Raw genomic sequence first — 17,256 nt, 5'->3', positions numbered from 1 at the left:
AGATAGGAGATACTGTATTTCCATATTACCATTATCACCTTCTTATAAGTCTTGCATGCATCCCTATGGTCTCAGTGTTTTGACTTCTCCTTATTGTTACTTTTCTGATTTTTCCAATTGTTACACTGAGTCCCTCCTTCTTTGATACCTTCTTTTGTTAACTTTTGAATAGAGGCATTGCCACAGACACAGCTTGAAATTCATTCCCTTTTATCTCATGTGACAAGTATCAGAAATATGGTTCTTTCAAGCTCCTAGTTGAATTGTGTTACTGCAACATGACACAAAATCTGAATCAATCCCCAGCTCCCTACATAGAAGAAAGTACAATGTTACCTACCTATTCCTTGTGGGCACTATGCATTTTTCTAGGTAATATTTTCAAGTACACTTCACTGCCCAATCAGATGCACATCTGATTTCATCTTTACACACTGTAGCACTATAGTTTAGTGTATGTATAGTTAGTGTAGCATTATAGTTTAAGTGAAGGCAGCAAAGGCAATACCCACAGCAACAGTCCAGCTTTGAGCCTCTGTAAGACGTACCTTTATAATTTTCAATTTATGTCGGGGACTGGCTCTGTAGAATACTGCAACCTATTAAAAGAGTAATGAAGTAGTGGTGAAAATTTCAGATATGTAAAGAACTGCACTGGATTCTTTTAAGGTAGAGGGTAAAAAATACAATCAAAGGCGAACTTTGATTATTCTTGTTAGCTCTTAGCTGAACAGTGAGCTGTGTTTTCAATTGAATGAAATCATTAATTTTAGAGAAGATTCAAAGTGTGTTCTGGTAAACAAAGTTAGTGCTACTTATTTCAAGATATAATGTGCAATTTAAAAGCCTTCTAAAATAATGAAGCAACTGAGGTATAATGGCTTCTGCTGGTCTTCCTGACTAAATTAATGCAGGCAATTGTGGTGCTGACTCTACAATCAACATCCTTTTTCCTTGTCAGCACAAGTGACAAGTTACTCAGGATATTTCAGTTTTACTACTTTATAGCATATTATTAACAATTGAACTTTTAAAGAGAATTAAAAATTCTGACTTGGAAGGATCAATTTTCAGATTTTTCTTGGAATCTGGACTTCTCTGTAAATTGAAATTTGGGCATGTGGAATTTAGTTTTTCCATAATCTCCATACACTTAGCATTTTTCCTTTTCAAGAAGCCTGACAAAGAGCTAGATTTCTCACCAATCAGTTTAGACTATATACAGCTATCAATCTTATTAGTTGATTTTAATTCCTAGTAAGATTTTAAGCAAACACCTAGAAAAGCAATTGGGTCAAAGGTCAAACACGTGTAAGTAAATTTGTATCTATTTCAGTTATTTAATGTGGACAGACCTTAAGAACACCTATTACCATATAAACCAAAAATTACTATTTGCCACACAATTCTTGCTTTTTCCCAGTTTCTGTGAGTCACTAAGAAAAGACAGAAAGCTGACATGCACATTTCTTGAATGCAAATATTGGCTTTTGGCTTGCTTACACTAGGTTCAAGCATGCTGCAGTCTAATTTTGCAGTCCTTTGCAAACAGAGCAGCATTTTGATGCAAGAATTTTGCAACATAGCTAAACCTGAACCTCTATTGCATTTGATTATGTCTTCACATTCATAACTTGAACAGTGGTTAATCCATTTAGTTATTTAAAAAGTATTAAGCAATAACTTAATAAACCCTTTCAAAATTCCCAACTAGTGACCTCAGATCAATCAAAATCATTAAAAACACAGACAAGTCTTACAAATTACAAAAGAATGGACTGTCTGAACATGCAGACTCTAAGAGTATATAAATGAACTGAGTTGCTCAGAAATAAAATGGCCTAATAATACAAAAAAGTAATAGTGGCAAAATGAAAGTTAAAGATAAAAAAAACCCTGAATCATTAAAAGAGACAGAAGCAATTTATTCTTTATCTTTATTTTTTTGTATCTAAAAAGATAACTGTGTAAGTTGAAAGAAATAGATTTTCGTATTGGTCATATGTCAGACCAAAAGATACTTATTAGAACAATATTATTTGTCACTCTGAAATTACATTTTAGCTTGCCACAGAATAAAGAGCACTTCTCAATATGTAAGTGTATCCTTTGCTACATTCAGTAAGTAGTACATCAAAACAAACCTTTGGTGTTATTTGAGAAAGCTGCTGAATATCCAAATCATCTATCTCTTCTCCAGAGATTGCCTGTGAATTTTTGGAATACAATCCTAGTCGACTAGCTGTAAAAAAAATCATAAAAAACCTTATTATAATAATTTACCATTTTAAGACATTAAGTGCCCTTCTTTTTTCTAATCCTAGTATTTTCTGCAGCATTTCAGATTTGAAATACCCGGAGCAGAACATCTTCCTACATTATTGATTCAGTATGTTGGAGTAAATTAGATGAACTCTTTACAACATGCTACAAAGTCTATCCTAAATCAGATATTTATTTGCTTAGTCTTTTTAGGTCTAAAGGTCTGTAGTTGATTCTGTCAGGTGTCATATGAACAAAAAGAAGATCTCAGTCCTCTCAAAGAATTTACAGTTCAGAAATAACATGACAGAAAATCCAAAGTAACATGAGGGAGACAAGGGTAAGAAAAAAAATCTCTGATAAAATATTCTCATTTAGGGGGTATACTCTTCTTGTGCACACTCAACTACTCATCATCCTGTTTGTAAAGAATTCTTATTCTGGCTAAAGTGCTTGTTCTTTAATGCATTGTATTGTAAAAAGAAGTTAAGTAGTTTGTTTATATATTTGTTAATAATACTTAAGTTTCAAACTTGGTTATATGGACAAAACTGTACTAGACAGCACTGAAGTGCCATACATCATTATTCCTCATCACTGGCTCTTTTAGTTCATCCCTGCTGTCAGAGACAGGCACCCAAATCTGAGGGTAGGCAGGGTGGTGGTGATGTAACAGTAAGAATCAGAAATCAAGCATATGTCATAAGTAAACAACATGAAAAAATACAGTTTCAAACAGCCAAAGTCATATGTTAACCAAACTGGAAAAACTGCTATTCAAGCTGAAACCAAAGTATCACTTCAGGCTGGGGTCATAGGTTTTGTGGGTCTTTTTCCCTGTTAATTCCACTGTGCCATACACTAATCCAAAATACAGAACTCACAAATGTTAAAGACTTAATACAAACACTTCCTAACAATTAGCTAAGCAGAAAACAAGAAAATATGAAAGGAAGTGAACTATTCATACCAATGGCAACTGCAGTTTCCTGTGAATCTCCAGTAACCATTTTTATTGCAACTCCTGAGGTGATGAGTGTAGTAACAGCTTCTTTTACACCAGTCCGCGGGGGATCAATTATTCCCACAAGGCCCAAAAAAGTCAGCTGTCCTAACTCAGGACCAGAAGCTAAGGCCAGAACTTTAAGAAGAAAAAGAAATAAAAATGTTAAGATTTGAAATTAATGTTTACATCAGCATTTAAAACAACTGTTTCTAACTAACAGGCCAGCATAAAGCAAAGGGCTGGAATTCATATTTTCCTTTTTTTTAAACCTTGGTAGTAGCAATGCTGAGCATTCACAATAGCCTACTTATGTACACTCTTGTCTTGTAAAGAACTCCTTACCAAACAGCCAGTTTTGAAAGATAACTTTCCTATTTATTCTCATCTGAAAGTGTTTATATTTTGACTGTGTGGAAAGAGAACCACATCTAGCTTTGTGATTTCTCTGTGCATTTCTTTTATGCATTAGGATGAAAGGGAGGATCAGTTACCATATTTATTTTCTGCTTTAGCTTTTTTTTTACCTTTTGAGAGGCAGATTTCATTGAGTACATGGTGAATATTTTCTGGAATGTCTTTTCAAGTAGGATTCTTGATTCAAATATATTTAAATGTCACTAGAGTTGTAAGGAAAAACCAAGTTTGCTCTTTTCAAAGCATTACCCTTGATTTTTTTGACAGACAGAACAAATGACTGTTCAAATAAAACAGAAAAAAAATACCACTCCTAGCATATCCTCTCAGCTTCTAATAATTTGCATCTTAGGAATTTCCTGAGCCACAGAGAACCCCTCCATTAATTTTTTTTTTTTTAATTAAAGAGCTGTGCATGGACTTCACAGCCTAGAGATATCTTTACAGAGGCCAAAGAAAGCCAGTCATGTATAATCCTGGCCCATAATCAACTCCTGTCAATCATCTTGTGAAAAATATTGGTTTTTATCTAAAATTCTACAGAGCTTGTTAACACAGAATATAATTCTAATGGCATCTCCTGACCTGCAATTAGTTGTGCTAGCCTAATTCATGAAGGTGACAGGAGCCAAAGTAATGGACAAATAAACACATTCACATTAAAAAAAACCCACAGGCATCTATAGTAAGGTATGCTAGCCATTAAGTAGCAATTTACTGTTCAGTTATGGTCACATGCAAGAGATGACAGAAAGCAACAGTGCCCTTTCTTACCCCCTGCAGTTTAATCATGGTATTATACAGGCCTAAAGACTAAACACGGTGGCACTTACTGAACAAAAAAAAAACCCAACCAACTAAACAAAAAAGATCCCAGTGTTTTGGGTTGCTCTTGCTTGTTTTTTAAACAACAACCAGTGCCATTTAAATGAAATTGGTATTTTGAGAGACTTTTGAAACAGCCTTACCTCTAAGCCCTGCAGAACCCATAGACACCTTCTCTTGCTGGTATTGCTCTCTCTGCTGCTGCACCAGGGGTAGGCTCTGTCCCTTACAGTTATACGATGTACAGTATCTAATGACTTGTTCATAAGCACCTTTCATAAAGCAAACCTCAGGTTTGTCCTAAAAGAAAGAAGAGCTGCTGTGTGCACATGTGTGCATGCATAATTACACATACACAAGTGCATACACACATGGATACATAAGCATGACATGTGTGTGCTTTTGTTAACAATCTTAAGAACATAATGCAACTCAAACTTCCACTTCTAAACATAAAAATACATTATTTTGAGTGGCTTTAGACAGTGTACATTCAAGAGTAGTAAAGCCAAAAGAGCCAAGCTAATAATCAATATCTTATTTCAGTAGACATCAGACACAGGCACTGCAAGTCACAGTTTACAGACTAAGAGGCCATGCAAAGGACAGAAATTCAACCTACACCAGACATTAGACCTGAAATACCTTAAGCTCCTCATCAGATCAGCTGCACAGGTCATTGAACATCCCTTCCATTCCTGTACAAGGCCTAATAACTCTAATATTTTCCAGACAGCCATCTAGCCTTGATATGATGATATCATGGGACTGAGTATCTACCAGCTACCTCAAACACTTAACTCCAATGCTAAATCAACTCATTCCTTCTCCTTCCCCCTTTCCATTAAGAACTGCTGTCTCAGATAAATTTCCAGTCACTGATCACTCATCTTCTCTCCAGCTGAACTAAAAAGCTCTTTTTAAATATACCTATTTTCTTCCTGGGAAGTTATTTATATGCACAGCAGTCAAGTTACCTCAATCTTTGATGACAGGCATAAGAGAGTTCCAAGTTTCTAAATCAACTGTATTTTCTTAGTCTTCAAATAATTTATATTCTCTTTCAATCTGTTATCAATTTTCCAACATTCTTTTAAAATTGCTGATTCCAAAACACAGGCACAGTAAGTCATTATATGGATAAAATCTTATATCAATTTCTGCTCTTTACAAAGACATGGATAATCAACAATATAACCCATATAGCTAAAAGGAGTCAAATACTTTCTTTCCAAAGCAGATTTTACAGTGATACTGGAACACTGTCAGCAAGCCTGTTTTGATCTGAAGTACTGGAAGATTTTTTTCATAAATCCAATATAAGGTCTGCTGTTGCACATATTGTCTAGAAGGCTCCAGTTATCAGACTGGCAGTGATTATGTCAATACTTGTAATGAAAACATTTATATGGATCTAAATGAAACATGAATGCACATATGTATGTGAAAGTATGGGAAGACAGAAAAAGAGATTAAAGAATGGGTTTTACTGATAATCCATGCCACTGTTGACATCAATAAAATTTGTCAACACTGGGGACGTGATGTCTGCATCAAACCAGAAACCCTGTGTTTTCAAACAAATGAAATTTTACTATCAAACATCAATGCATATTCTTGCTTTTAACTCATTATGTAACTATGCAGCACTGGAACAGCAGAATATTGGCAGGATTGCTTTGGATGTTTGAGAAGGAAGAAGAAGAAAGGAGAAATGGCTAAGTATACATTCAAGGTCTCAGTTTTCAAAACACTTAAAATAATTTCCCAGGATGTCTTTTATGGAAATTATTTCTTGTGATTCCTTTTCTCTACTTCAGAGCTTGAAACTAAAGCTGTGTCTATTATCAAGCTATATTTCTAGGACTGTGCACTGCTGCCAACCTTCCAAAACTTCTGAAGTGAAAAATGAAGATATTAAACAAGGTAGATAATCATCCTACAGAGCCAGTGCTCATGGCAATAGTGATTGAAGTTTACCTGCTGTGTTCTGTGAATACATTTAACAGCCATCCATTTTTGTTCTGAGCTGAAGGGATATTCAGCCTTCCTTATGTAGTCTTCCTGGACTCCATCTAAACCCATCTGTATAAAACAGAAGTACCACCACAATCTCAGAGCCTTTTCTTTTTAAATAAGTATGAAATTTGATTACTTGTTGAAAGACCTTAGTTAGCAAACATCACTTAATTAAAGAACAATTTCATCTCCAAAGTTGCCTTTTGAGCACACTGTTACAATTTAGATAGACTTCTTGACAGACTAACACTGAAAACACATAGAAACTTGTATGTTTCTATGTGAAACATAGAGTATGAGCCTTGTTACATTTCTCAGTAGCTGTAATGGGCGTGTCATAGTATTATACAAAAAAACAACAACTCCCCTCCCTCCCCAAAAGAAAAAAACCCAAACGCTTCAGGCACAGTGGCCACAATTCAAAAGCCCTGCACTTAAGAGGCACTATAAATTCTGCAGTCACCAATCATCAGTTGTCAACTTCCCTCTGCTACTGATGTTAAACTGGGAAAGAGACAGTACAATCAATATTCAACAGGTGAATCAGTTTGTGGCAGGTAAAAAGACAGTACTAAGTGCAAAAAGATGAAAATAGAGATTTTACTTCACTCGTAATTTTTTTTTTCTGATCCTTCAGAACGCCCAAGATTTACAAGAAAAACATAGGAGATGAGCAGTTCAAATACAAATCTAGGAGATCCAAAAGAGAAGAAAATGAGAAAAACAAAGCCACAACTTATTTCTACACATTTCCCACCTGCCATGAATCCAAAAAGCACCATCAAGTACACACCTTCATAGCAAGTGCAATTAAAGCCCCTTCTGTTGGCTTCCCCATCAATGTGTTGTTTCTAATCAAGGCATCATTGCACACACAACCAGCCTAAAAGAGAAAGAGGAGAAAACAGAACACAAAGTAAATGCTATACAAAGCTCTCATGCTACTTCATCAGTTAAAACTCACCTTTCTTTCCAAGATCTTACCTCCACAATTTTGCTAATGGATGGGTTGTTATAACCATGAATAACTTCACCATCAAGCATCACTTCTCCAAACCTGTTATAACCTACTCCAGTAACCTGCAAGACAAGCAGCCAGAGGCAGCATGCAATGTAGTGTTCACCAGGTTAACTGCTCTCAGCTCTTTATTATAAACTACAGAAGAATTTCAAAAGGCCATTCATAATGCTGCTTTTACTCAGTGTGCATGAATTCTTCTTACTTAGCTTCTAATGCAGCAACATTCTGAGTTCAATAAAATATATTAGAGACTAATTTCTTTAAACAGTATCGATTTTATTCCTCAGCATAAATGAATGTAGTCTATGTTGTTTCCTTACAGTATTAGGCATACATTTTTTTTTCTTCTTTCCTTTGCTTTCTAACTTTTTTCTCCTATTTTTCTTTACCTTGATTAATAATGCATACCCCTTGCAGGGGAATGCAATTACAGAGCAGAGTCCTACTTCCATTGAGTTGTTAAAAAAAAAAAAAAGAAACAGTTGAATAGCCTCTCAGTTATCCCTCAGAAAGGTGTTAAAACCAGTAAAATTGTATTTTTAGTGCATAAAAACCAGGCATCCACTAGGATCCTAAAAAACTCTTCATATCTACAGTAGCAGCATTAACAGCTAATATATTTCAGCCATTAAGTTCTCTTTCCCTTAGGAAAAAGGAGCTGATTTGACCCAGATGCAACTGTGCTAATAATAGTATTCATATAGACTTCTAGCAATAAAAAAAAAAAAATAAAAGAAAATAAAACTATCAGAATATATAAGAAAATACAGGCAAATAACAGGAAACAATGTGAAAAAATGCCAGTATTTTTGCTTGCAGAATAAAATGACAAGACTGTATATTAACTGTATTGTGGAAACAAAACCTTGCTCAAGGAGTTTGAGAATTTAAGAACTTGATTAAAACATTCCAATGAACCCACATGCAGTTCCACACCTCACTGCTTTTCCATTCCTGCTGCTTTTGCTTCTCTTTTGCGGATTTACATCATCGGTCTTTCCAGCAACTCCCTAATCTCAACAATCATTGTTTCATGTCCTGCTCCTACCTGCAAGTCCACCCATAACAAAAAAGCAAGAATGACACTGCATATTCAGTATGAATAATTCACACAATAAACTGTCTTTTAGACAAAAAGTTGTGTATCTCCACCTTAAATGTTTGGAACATGTAAATTTTAGGAGGGTTTTTTTGTATCTGAAACAGCAAAATAATCTCAACTTTCTGTACTGAAGAAAAACACAATCTTTCGACTTGTCTGTGTATCTTAGCATCTGTCTCTTATTGTGTGTGACCTACAGTCACCAAAAGTTTTAAGAACATATATTAAAAAACGCTTCTGTAACCAGAGAAGGCTTGGATAGCACAGCTCAAAGGCTGCATACTAAATGATCTGTGGGACAGGAGTTTAATGCAATAAATTTATGCTTTCTTAACTGATGCTTTACCTGTAGTATAGTCCAGCATGTTTCAGCTGATACACACAACAAAACAAAAAGGCAAGTTCAAGTCTAAGTATCACACCACATACCTCAGCATGCTGCCCATCAGAAGTAAAAATATGGGTAACAGTCATTTCATTCTTTGTCAGAGTTCCAGTTTTATCTGAACAAATGACATTGCAACAACCTGAAAAAACAAATTAACATTTATAAGAAAATTCTTGTTTAGACCAATCTGAGTAACTAACAAAGAGAAAAGTACGCAAGCTGAGTAAATTTCTAGAAATACTGCAGGTATCTGTGAATAAAAACAAGTGAGACAGAAAATTTTCAACTACTAACGAATAATTGCACAAGGTTCTTTGAGAGTTTGTCCAATAAATAAAGAAAACCCTCCAAACTAATTTAAATCCCAAATTCACAATTTATACAAAATGCCTCCATTCACTACCTCTCCTTCATTTTATTCTGCTGTAGCTCAAACTACATTACTGAAATCTCAATTGTGATTCCTGGTGAGGAGAAAAACCAAAAGCCTGTTTTATAGAAGTCATTCCTCTTTATTAAAAAGTACAACAGGTATTTAACACTAGACACAATATTTGTGTTACACAAGTGTCACACTAGTAAGTCACAAGTGTGACTTACTAAAAAACCTGCAAATTTTAATAAGCTTGAAGAGATAACAAAGATGTGAGATTTGCATATGCCTCTTTAACTCTGGAATGGAGATTCTGAGAGACTGCAGCATCTTGACATTTCTGGATGTGACAGCAGGAGCTGTACAAGCAACAAAAAAACCTTGCAACACTGATGAAACTCTAGAGGCACTGGAAAAAAAAAATTCCCAATTTTCAAATTGCAAAAAGGAATTCAGATGCAGCAGAATTATTTAACTTAGTATTTTTATTTCTTTTCCATGTTCTGTGCTTTACATGTTTTATGCTCAACCTGCATACAGAACTTCCTTAAACGTTCAAGTTTTTAAATGATTTTACATTCCAGTTAGAGCAGCATAACATCCTGAAGGTGCATTATGATTACAAAGTTTTTTCTAATATTCAAATATGTTTTTTTCAACTTTCAGTATCACTCCTAAATTTACACCAGAAAGTTTTAATTTAAAAAACATTTTACAAGTCTTACATAACAAGAACATCTTGCAGCAAATCAGGTTAGTGCATTGCTAGCATGGCATGCTATTACCTGGCAGATTTTTTATTTCTTCAAAAAAAGTAGTTAGAAGGCTCACAGAAACATCTCCCTGAATTGCTCCAGTGTAACACACATTCAATTCAGGAATATTTTAAAGATGCCAACACGCTGCTAGCAAACTAATGTTTTCATCAATATTTCCTAACATTTACATCAAAAACACTATCTCTAAGTTAGTCTAGTCATACCTAAAGTTTCAACAATAGGCAGCTTTTTTACAATAGCCCGTTTCTTCACCATTCTCATCACACCAAGGGCCAGTGTCACTGTTACCACAATTGGGAGTCCCTCAGGGATTGCAGCGACAGCCAAACTGTAATGAAAGTAAATACACAGATCTGTTTTCAAATGTCATAAAGCAAAACACAGTAATGATGAATTTAAAATTCAGAACATTGTTTCTGTAGCTGACTGGTCACTGAGATTAAAACAGAAAGGAAGGAGCTGCCATGTGATTCTAGTTGTAAAGCATTCATTAAAAGAAACACGCTGAAGACAGCGACAAATGAAATAAATTAGATAATTTCTACTCATTATTTATGCAAAAGTATGAAGAAATGTAGGGGAGAGGGAGAAATCAATTGTACATCTGTTTTGCCTACACAAAACACTAATTAGGGCTGCGCAAAGCAGCCCAGATTGTGAAGAATAAGTGCAGTCAGCACTAAACAGAACTGATAAATGCCACCACTGATCCACAATTGCTACTGCCAGATCATGATGCAGCAGCAAATTAAGTGAGGGAATGGTCTTGAAGGTCACTTAAAACCAAATAAATAAAAATCCTGATGACAGAGGAAATGCTGAAAGATGCAGTTCCTGGGTTTCTTTTCTCCCCTCCACAAATGCGTAATTCTTCAGAGTCTGATCCTGTCACTTAAAGAAATCCTTCTGCCTTATGCACAGCCCATGTAATCAGCAACCCAACAACTTTTCTAGGAGTATGGAGTTAGACCATCAAAATTCAGTGCTGTTCTCAGCAAACACACTGGGATTAAGTTTGCATAATATAGCAGAAGTTGAGATATTGAACTACATGACAAAGCTTGCAATAAATTTGTCATATGCCTTGTAAAATTACAGCTATATTATTTACTCAGCAACAAAAGTTCCAACTGTACAACTCTATTGCCTGTTTGCAGATGTTCTACAAGACACTCAGAAATCATCATAGGAATGTAAAGTGTAAGAGACTGACAGGAACACACTGCATCATTAAAAATATTTATGAATTTGCTTTTCTATTTTCATTTTGAATTACATGAAGTTAAGAGCAGTGTATGCAAGCATATTTATAAAATAGATCACTAGCTTTCAAACACTTGCTGTAATGCATTATCTACATTATTTCAAAACATAAATCTTACCTCACACCAATTGTGAACATATCAAGGATATGCTTTCCTTGCAACCAGCCAACTAACATAATAACTCCTATAAAGAAAACAGTCAAGGGGATAAATGTAAAACCAGCATGTACTGTGGCCTCATGGGGACAAGAAAAAAATCAAATAACCAGAACAAAGCTTACCATTGCACTACCTATAAAAAAATTATTATTTATTTCACTTCCATGATTCCATTAGTATGGCAAAGATGAAGAAAGTATCAGCCAGTCAAGTTGCCCAATCATATCTTTGAGGTACTCACTTATGCACACCTTGAATCAGAATCCAAGACACATTGCAATTTAAAAGGAAATATTTGGAGTACAAAAAGTCAGTAAAGTACATTTGCAGAAAGAAGCAAGTAAACACTCTTATAATTAGAGTTATGTCACACTATAATTTTCAGATGACAAGTGACATAAACTCAAAGTGACCAATAAAATCAGGAGCCGAAAGATATTTAGAGATTTTGTCTTCCATTTCCCAGGCCTCAACACTAGTTTCCATTAGATAATTTTTGCAATTATTTTACATAAATTATCTTACCTATTATACCAAAGGAATATAAGGAAAGCTGTTTTCCCAAGAGATCCATGCTCTTCTGCAGAGGTGTCTTTGGAGCCTTGACGAATGGCAAACAAGCAGCAGTTAACAAATGAACTGCACCACATTTTACTTCACAGATACAAAATTCAAGACAGTCAGTGAATAAGATGCAGTTATACCCTCTGTTTCCATACATTTACTTTAGGAAACCAGACTGTTCTTTCACAGAATTCAGTGACATTCAAAAATACTTCAATGAAATCAAATATTTATTAGAAATATTGCTCTAGGGCTTTGTGATATCTGCAAGAAATCAAATATAATGGTCTTCTAAAAATTTCATTAAAAAAAAAAAAACAAAACATCATGCCAATTACAAGCTACCCACTTCCTCCAAGACCAAATAAGCTCTTGGTAGCAAGAATAAAACTGATTTTCAAGATACAGGCATTACAGCCCTGAAAGGCCAGTTATATCTCAGAAGGAATGTTTTTAATCATCTACAGAAAATTAAATTTTAGCAAAACAGCAAAACAAAAAATCTATGTAAATATTTAGACAGGGGCAGAGTATTATCTTCACAGTTAGTATCTTTAGGTCAGCTATGGATATTTTGTTGCACTGCATTCAATTACTACTTTCATGTCCAAGAGCTAAAAGATTTGCTTCACTAGAGGAAAGGGAAATACTGAAAGCAATGTATGTTCAACTAAGTTCCTATGGAATAAATTCAAAGTTTTAATGAATTAAATACACACTTTCAAACTATGTCTTTGCTTCTAAATATCTTCTCTTACCTCTTCTGCTTGCATCATTTTGAAAACCTCCCCAAATTCAGAGTTTTCTCCTGTTCCAATAACTATACCCTAAAAAAAAACAAAAAACAACATAAAGATAAAGCCAAATCAAATCTGAAGTTTTAATGTTAGTTGTTGTTATTGGCAGATTTGACTCCAATCATGGGCAAACGCCATTTAGCCCAATAAAAATTTTAACTTGGTTTATAGAATTAGTTCTTGTCACAAGAAGGGAATTTTTCCTAAAAAACCTTTTGTCTCAGTGAAACAAATTGCTTTTCTGTGCACTGCTGAAGTACTTACTAACTACCAGTAGCAAAACTCAAACTGGTAACACCTAACACCAGCCAGAACCATATTTTCTGTTACACATTTTCAAACATGTGAGTGTAGCTCTAGAAGTAAAACACCGTAACCTAGACAGAGCAGTTTCACATCATCTGCTCCCTATGAATTTGAGCTCTGATGGCCATAGTTTTCTTACTAAACTAGTGTATGAAAAAGCAGCAGTGAGAAAAGCTCTGCAAAGTATCACATTAATCACTAGGAGGTAAACTTAAAAAATAAGAACTGCCTTCAAATAGTTAAAACATGGAACATATTCTTCTCTCTCAATAATGATTTTACCTTTGCTTTTCCACATCTGACCAATGTCCCCATGAAAGCAATATTGCTTCTAGAAGTAAGGTCTCCATTGGTTGCTGCTGGCTGAGGAGCTGTAGATTTAGAGCAAGGAGCTGTCTCACCTGTGAGACTGGATTCATCAATAGAAAGGTCCACAGCCTTTGAAAACAAAATAGATAAAAAAACTATGACAATATTTTGTAAGTATTTGGAAGTGTAAAGGTAAGTTTCACAATTTTGACCATTAAAATATAACCAATTTATTAATATGATAAGGAGACATGTCAATATTTTAAGGATCAACAGAGCAACAAGCATTCCTACAAAGCTCTCACCAGAGTCAAAGATGGAAGACAAAAATGCCACTTTGCTACTGTTCAAATTTATCCACTAGCTCTGAAATTTTTATCACCATGACCAAAATGAATTATGTTTCAAGTCTACACTGTTATAGGTATGTTAGTTTTTGATTCAATATGCTGGCTTTAGAGATGATGATGAAAAAACTTGATGGACCACTCATTAACATACAGAAAACCTAGGCCAGAAAAGATCTGTAAATTCATTTTAAAAATCAAGATTGTCCCCAAAAAATGAGACCAGTGTGGAAAAGTTTTCACTTGTACAAATGTCTTCCCAAAGCAAATAGTGCCCAGTTATCGCTTCTACTGTTTTCTAGAACAGCATCAATGAGAATATGCAGAACAAATCTAGTTCTTTCTCTGAAAATATGATCTCCATATAATTTCTTTGTAAAACCCACCATCCTGTAGCAATGCCCAGTAGACACCATAGGAAAATAAGATCACATCCTCTTATTTTCAAATGATGTGCAAGAGTAGTTTACAATGGAAAAAATTCTCATCTAGTGAAGGGCTGCAAATAGCTGAGAAACTTCCAATTCCATTTCTGCTTTGCTTTGCAAGATGCCTGAGCATGCTGCTACTATAGCATGGTATCAGATATGAGCAGGAAAGTAGGTGCTGCTGCAACAGCAGTTTCATAACAATGCAGGGACTGCACAATTGCCAAGGGAAAGCAGAGTGCTTGCAGTCATAAAAAATAAACCCACTCAAGTACCAACTACACCACAGAAGCTAACAACACAATCCAAACAAATTTGTCAAGAAACTAATTAATTTAGAATTTGTCTATGAAATGAACACTGATTAATTAACTATCAACTGTGGATAACCTGGACATACGGATTTTTATATCCAGACACGAACAGGATAGATAGCCCAGATACTGAGCAAACTGAGGATGCCAAATCTGATAGAAAAATGACATTATACAACTAAAACCACCAAAATAAGACAGGTGAATATATCTATGTTCCACTTCATTTTTAAAGAATGTTCAAGTACTGCTATAGCACAATTTTTCAACTCAAGCACTTCCAGCAGTGCTAATACCACAAATGAAGTATTTAGTAAACTAGAAGATATAACCACACACACTGATGAAGAAGTGTCAGAGAGAAAAGATTGCACCAGCACAATTTCACAAGTTTTTCTGATATTCCACTATTGGAGAACAGTGGAACTATGCCTTAAAATTTAATGAAAACCACCTTCAACCGGATGCCAAAATATCTTAGCATTCAGACTGAAAACAATGTTTTTACAACATATTTAACATTAAGGGGGAAAAAAATAGAATTTTTCAATTTTATGAATAATGTATTCTTGAAAATGCTTTCTCCTGTCCTACAGTAAGAAACTACCACTGGTTAAGAATGTATGTGACATTTGGAAAGCCATTATTTCAAATTTTCTATCAAGAAAGTGGTGAACTCAAGAACACTGCACTTCAGTCCTCATTGGCTATCTTCGCTTCCCCTCTGTCCCACAGAAAGTAAAGTTACTAAATATTAAATCCAAGTCAGGAATATACCTCAAATAATCGTAGATCAGCTGGGACTCTGTCTCCCACTGACAGGCAGACTGTATCACCTGGCACTAAATCTCTTGCAAGTGTGTGTTCCACCCGACCTTCTCGCACACTGTAGGCACAAAGAGCAGTGAGAGTGACTTCTCTGGCATTTTGGCTGAGAAAAGCATTCACACCATTGCACATTGCAATGCTATACATTTCAGCAAAATATTTCTAACTTGCTGCTTGTTTCTGAGAGCTTACACATCAGTAACATCACTGGAAGGGTTCAGAGACACAACCATACAGTGTAGTTCTTTAGGCTCATAAATCAATCTTTAAAATGAGCAAAGGCAAGTGCTCTAAGTCAGCATAAAAACTTGATACAAAGGAACTAAGTTCAGTAAAATCTTTCCCATTTACTCATTTCAGATTAAACTTCTTATGATTTACTTTAGGACTCAAAGGACAAAATTACATACCAATGGCACTCTGGAGGCACTAGTTTACTAAGCTCTTCAAGAGATTTTTCTGATCTGTACTCCTGCAGAGACATTTTTTAAAAAATAAATACTATTGTAGTTTTAAACAGGGAAAACTTGCACAACATAAAACACAGCTACTGAAATTTATTTCATTAATAAAGTTGTATTAAGTAATATTCCAAACAGATAAGAGATGACTTTCAACAGTTCTACATTAGATAGGTTAAAAAGCAAATATGTTCCAAACACTGAAAAATTTACAGATTTGCCTACATGCATTTCTTCTGAAAAAACAGCAGAGGTCCTTTGCATTTTCCTTCAGTATTTTCAGGTCTTTATAATACTTACTAGAATTCTTCTGAACTCAGGGATCAGACACATTATTGAATGCTACAGTTTAACAAATGAGTACCAAAAATACTGTGTTCATGTTCTTAGCTCCCCAGAGAACCAAGCTAACACAGCTCATCTTTAACTCGATAAACAGGTTACAAAATTAAGATAATTAAAGATAAAAAGCACAAACACACAAAGCAATTCTGCTTTAGGCACACCCTGGCTAAAGCTGTGCATTTACAGAAAGAAAACTTTTTTATGACTTGGGAAACAATCTTTGTTTCCATTTCTGCACAAAATTAAAGCAAGAGCTATATTTTCACTATCTTTTCTATGAAGTTAGATGTTTATGTACTTCTATGCTGTTTATTACAAGGACTTCCTTACAAGTACTCTTATTGCTGAGTATAATGCTGATACGGGTGCATAAATGTCAACATGGTAAAAGCAGGACAAATCACGCACTTTAGAAAAGGCAAAGACTTGGATGAAAGCACATTACTCAACCATTCACAGCGCAATGCACCAAGACAACTGCTTCAGTCTTTTTAATAAAGGAATTTCCATAAACGCAATGATCTTATTTGGACGACACCTGTCTTACCTGAACAAAGGCAACTGTAACAACAATGACTATTGCCTGCAAGAGAACAGAAGTGGGTAGGATAAAAGCATTCCAAATGACCATGAAAGTAAGCAATCATATTTGATTTTGATCAGTCATAGTTGTTACTACATATTAACAAGGTGATTTGGAAACAAACTAATTTTCTCATGCTCAAAAATCACTCTGTATCTCTCAGGTCTGTCATAAAAGCAATGTCATTATCTATTTGCACCTGCTTCAGTCATGTCCAAGAATGCAACAACCTGATTTTACTACAAATAAGATTAATAACTAGATAGCAAACTTGAAAAATTGCCTCTGCTTCGTGTTTCTAAACAGTGAATAAGAGACAGCAATGAAAAGAGATCCATGACACAAATAGAAAAACTGATTG

General features: G+C 34.9%; 1 protein-coding gene across 5 annotated transcripts in view; it reads right to left on the bottom strand.

The window, feature by feature from the left end:
- The window catches only part of ATP2C1 (ATPase secretory pathway Ca2+ transporting 1), a 68,182-nt gene that overhangs the window by 12,163 nt on the left and 38,763 nt on the right, over window positions 1-17,256 (bottom strand). For 4 of the 5 annotated variants that reach the window (XM_053972511.1, XM_053972491.1, XM_053972528.1 and 1 more), the window contains 16 exons: window positions 16,860-16,895; window positions 15,917-15,978; window positions 15,456-15,564; window positions 13,563-13,718; window positions 12,936-13,004; window positions 12,139-12,214; window positions 11,572-11,638; window positions 10,393-10,517; window positions 9,079-9,176; window positions 7,511-7,606; window positions 7,320-7,409; window positions 6,488-6,592; window positions 4,651-4,807; window positions 3,233-3,403; window positions 2,145-2,242; window positions 549-599 (listed from right to left, as the gene is read on the bottom strand). In XM_053972511.1, the coding sequence (XP_053828486.1) occupies window positions 549-599; window positions 2,145-2,242; window positions 3,233-3,403; window positions 4,651-4,807; window positions 6,488-6,592; window positions 7,320-7,409; window positions 7,511-7,606; window positions 9,079-9,176; window positions 10,393-10,517; window positions 11,572-11,638; window positions 12,139-12,214; window positions 12,936-13,004; window positions 13,563-13,718; window positions 15,456-15,564; window positions 15,917-15,978; window positions 16,860-16,895 (1,566 nt within the window). The remainder of the gene's footprint in view (window positions 1-548; window positions 600-2,144; window positions 2,243-3,232; window positions 3,404-4,650; window positions 4,808-6,487; window positions 6,593-7,319; window positions 7,410-7,510; window positions 7,607-9,078; window positions 9,177-10,392; window positions 10,518-11,571; window positions 11,639-12,138; window positions 12,215-12,935; window positions 13,005-13,562; window positions 13,719-15,455; window positions 15,565-15,916; window positions 15,979-16,859; window positions 16,896-17,256) is intronic. The other variant, XM_053972501.1, reaches the window with a different exon arrangement.

Source organism: Vidua macroura, chromosome 1 (genome assembly GCF_024509145.1).
Source record: "Vidua macroura isolate BioBank_ID:100142 chromosome 1, ASM2450914v1, whole genome shotgun sequence".
Taxonomy (NCBI): domain Eukaryota; kingdom Metazoa; phylum Chordata; class Aves; order Passeriformes; family Viduidae; genus Vidua; species Vidua macroura.
This window is presented reverse-complemented; position numbering and strand designations above follow the sequence as displayed.